The sequence below is a fragment of the Chiloscyllium plagiosum genome, chromosome 8 (assembly GCF_004010195.1).
Source record: "Chiloscyllium plagiosum isolate BGI_BamShark_2017 chromosome 8, ASM401019v2, whole genome shotgun sequence".
Lineage (NCBI taxonomy): Eukaryota > Metazoa > Chordata > Chondrichthyes > Orectolobiformes > Hemiscylliidae > Chiloscyllium > Chiloscyllium plagiosum.
In genome coordinates, this window is record NC_057717.1 from 95,469,224 (window position 1) to 95,472,616 (window position 3,393).

General features: G+C 49.8%; 1 protein-coding gene across 1 annotated transcript in view; it reads left to right on the forward strand.

The window, feature by feature from the left end:
• The first annotated feature begins 2,498 nt into the window (after nt 1-2,498).
• The window catches only part of LOC122552202 (Krueppel-like factor 2), a 26,027-nt gene continuing 25,132 nt past the window's right edge, over nt 2,499-3,393 (forward strand). The window contains exon 1 of the mRNA XM_043694799.1: nt 2,499-2,763. Within this exon, the coding sequence (XP_043550734.1) occupies nt 2,677-2,763 (87 nt within the window). The 5' untranslated portion in view covers nt 2,499-2,676. The remainder of the gene's footprint in view (nt 2,764-3,393) is intronic.

Sequence of the window (3,393 nt, forward strand, 5' to 3'; positions counted from 1 at the left end):
TTGTTTGCGTGCTAACCAGGCAAACCACCCCGTACAGAAGTGCATCAGGGTAACAGAACAGAGTGTTACAGCAGGGGGCAGAGAAGGGGCAGGGAAAGACCAATTCTAAAAGACGAGAGGTCCGTTCTTAAGTCTGAAGCTGTTCTTGACTCTGTGTGCACATGTTTCAAACTTTTGTATCTGCTGCCCGATGAAAGAGGGTGGAAGAGATTATAATCAGGGTGGGAGGGATCTTTGATTCTAATGGCTACTCTCCCGAGGCAGTGGGAAGTATAGATGGAGTCAGTGGATGGTTTGCATGATGGACTGGGCTGCATTCACGACTCTCTGTAGTTTCTTGCGGGTCTTGGGCAAAGCAGTTGCTATACCGACCCATGATGCATTGGGTAGGAAGCTTTCAATGGTACATCTATGAAAGTTGGGTAAGGGTCATTGAGGACATGCTGAATTTCCTTAGCCTCCTGAGGAACTAGAGGCGTCGGTGCGCTTTCTTAACTGCAGCTTCAATGTGGATGATCCGGGACAGATCTTGGTGGGAACCACTTCAGATGTACTTCACCACTACAGTTAGACTCCTGACGTGGGATTGATTTTGGAAACTGTGATCATTGAGGGGATTCTGAGGGAGCTACAGTGGAGACTAACCTGAATATATCGATGTTCTTAGGGTGGGACAACTTACGAGAGGAGTTTAGAATTTAGAGGGTTTTCAGGAGATGGGGGACTACTTTGTCTGTACTCTGAGGTACTAACAGTAGGCAATTGGCAAACGTTTGTTGGCTGACCAGAGGATGTTTACAAGAAAACAAGTGGAGTGCACTGGCAAAGAGGAATTGGTGATACATGTGGCTTTCCATCTAGAAAGACAAGTGCAACAAGTACATGGGATCACTCTGAGCATCCCCCTACAGGGGCCCTCCAAAGCCCCTCACTCTCCCTCAGTCTCCTTCACCCTTTCACAGCATGTGGGCATCACAGCGTGGATAGACCCGTCCCTAATTACCCAGGGGGCAATGAAGAGTCAACCGTGTTGCTTTGGGTCTGGAATCACATTTAGACCAGACTGGTTTAAGGTGGCTGCTTCCCTTCTCTCAGTGATGTTTTTGACCTAGGTGCATTTTTACAACAATCTCTAATGGTTACATGGATTAGATTCCCTACAGTGTGGAAACAGGCCCTTTGGCCCCACACCGACCCTCCACAAAGCAACCCACCCAGACCCATTTCCCTCTGACTAATGCACCTAACACTGCGGTTTATTTAGCATGGCCACTCCACCCTAACTTACACATCTTTGGATTGTGGGAGGAAACCGGTGCACCCAGAGGAAACCCACGCAGACACGGGGAGAATGTGCAAACTCTACACAGACAGTCGCCCAAGGCTGGAATCAAGCCCGGGTCCCTGGTGCTGTGAGGCAGCCGTGCCAACCACTGAGCCACTGTGCCGCCCCATTGTCAGCATGACACTAGTTTTTAGTAATAAAAAAGTTCAAGATTGTTATCAATTCAAATTCCACCATAAGCAGGATTTGAACCCAGAATGTTGGCTTCAGCACATAAGCTTATTAACGTGGCAACATGACCATGGCACCACTGCCTCCTGCTTGGAAACATATCACTTTTCGTCCAATGTGCCTGGGTGAAAATCCCTCCCTGACTGCACAGTGGGTCTACCCACACCACATGGACTGCAGTGATTCAACAAGGCAGGTTAAAAACCATCTTCTGCAGGACAATTAGAGACTGGCATGGGCCCTCTTGTCGCACAGTGGTAGTGTCCCTGCTGTAGACCGGGAAGGCCATTTTCCCACCTGCTCCCGAGGTGTGATGTAAAAACTCCAAACAAATTGCTTAGAAAAACATGGGAGACTGGCCAGTTGGTACAGGGGTGTGATTCCTGCAATAATCCCTATGGTGTATGGCGGGGGGGTGAGAGGTTCCCAGGGGAGCCCTTGCTGTTTACAGGGGTAAAGCAGTGCTGCCTCTGACCTATAACAATCCCAGTGCTGTACTGAGGGAGCACTGCACTGCCCAGGGAGGTACTGTTTTTAACCCAAATGCTGTGATGTTAATGCAAATATCCATGAGCCCAGACCAATGTTTGATGCCAATGAACAGGAACTTGAATCTGATAACCATTTACACACCTGGACCGAGCCAGTGAAACCCATGAAGCAAGGAGGATTGTGAGTGGAAGGAAGCAAGGCCGGGGGGGGGGAGAGACAGGACCACTTTCAAAGGGCTGGCACAAGCCCTATGGGCCGAACGGCCGCGCTGTCAGGCATCAAAACGTTCCAACCTTGTAAAAACATTAAAGTAAAGCCAGCCGGGGGGACTGGGGCCACTGTGAAAAGTTTGGCAGACTCAGAAAGTTAATTCAACTTTTAAAACAAAAGGAGTTGTCAGGACAGGCACCGCCCTGCGCGTCAGTAAAATTAAACATGTATTTAAATCAGGTGGATGAATATTAATCAGAGGGATTATGTTAGCTCTTCTCCGTTTACACACGGGATGGGGGTGGGGGGAGAGAAACAGAGCGAGAGAGGTTTTTTTTTGCAGAGGGCGAGTGAGCAGGAAGACAGCACACACCCACAGACAGACACACACACAGAGAGAGAGACTGAAGTTGTTCAGGTTCCCACTGACTAGGAAGGTGGACCAGGGCTGGTCAGCAATGGCTCTAGCAGATGCTGTCCTGCCCTCGATCAGCTCCTTCTCCACTTGCAGCAACTTCCAGGAGAAACAAAACGCCATCCTCAAGGTAAAACCAGTCGCTTCGCCTCTTCCCCCCCCACCTTCTGTGAGGAGACTCAGTGTCCCTGCCTACAGTGTGGTCTGATTGCCTGGTCTGGGAGGGGGTACTCTGGAGGGGACAGTGAGTGTGGCTAATCCCACACTGTTGGAGGCTGGTTTTCCGTGTCATCTGGGGATTTTAGTGCCAATTGTGATTTTAAAACAAATCCAAGGTGTAAGGGGGAAATGGGAGATCTGGGGTGGGGTTTGAATTCTCTGAGAATTAAAGGGTCTGGGGAAGGGTGTGTATGGTGTGTCAATATTCAACTGGGTTTGGGGAAGGGTGGGGGAAAGTCACCCCACAGTCAAGAGTGAGGAGAGCTGGGAGGCAGATTGGGAAAGTCGCAGTGTGTTTTGCATCAGTAATTTTGTTTTTAGGAGGATTTCAGTTTTGCATTTTACTGGGATTGTGGAGAGAGAGAGAGGTTGAAACTTGCCCAAACGGAACAGGTTCCCCGCTGCGGGAGCAAATGCAGTTGACATTCTGCGCACAGCAAGATCCCACAGACACCAAGGGGTCCCTGCTTTTCTCTTGGGGGGGGGTGTTGTCTGAGGAAACCTGGGTGGGAGGAGAATGGGGTGCAGGGTAAGAGGGGAT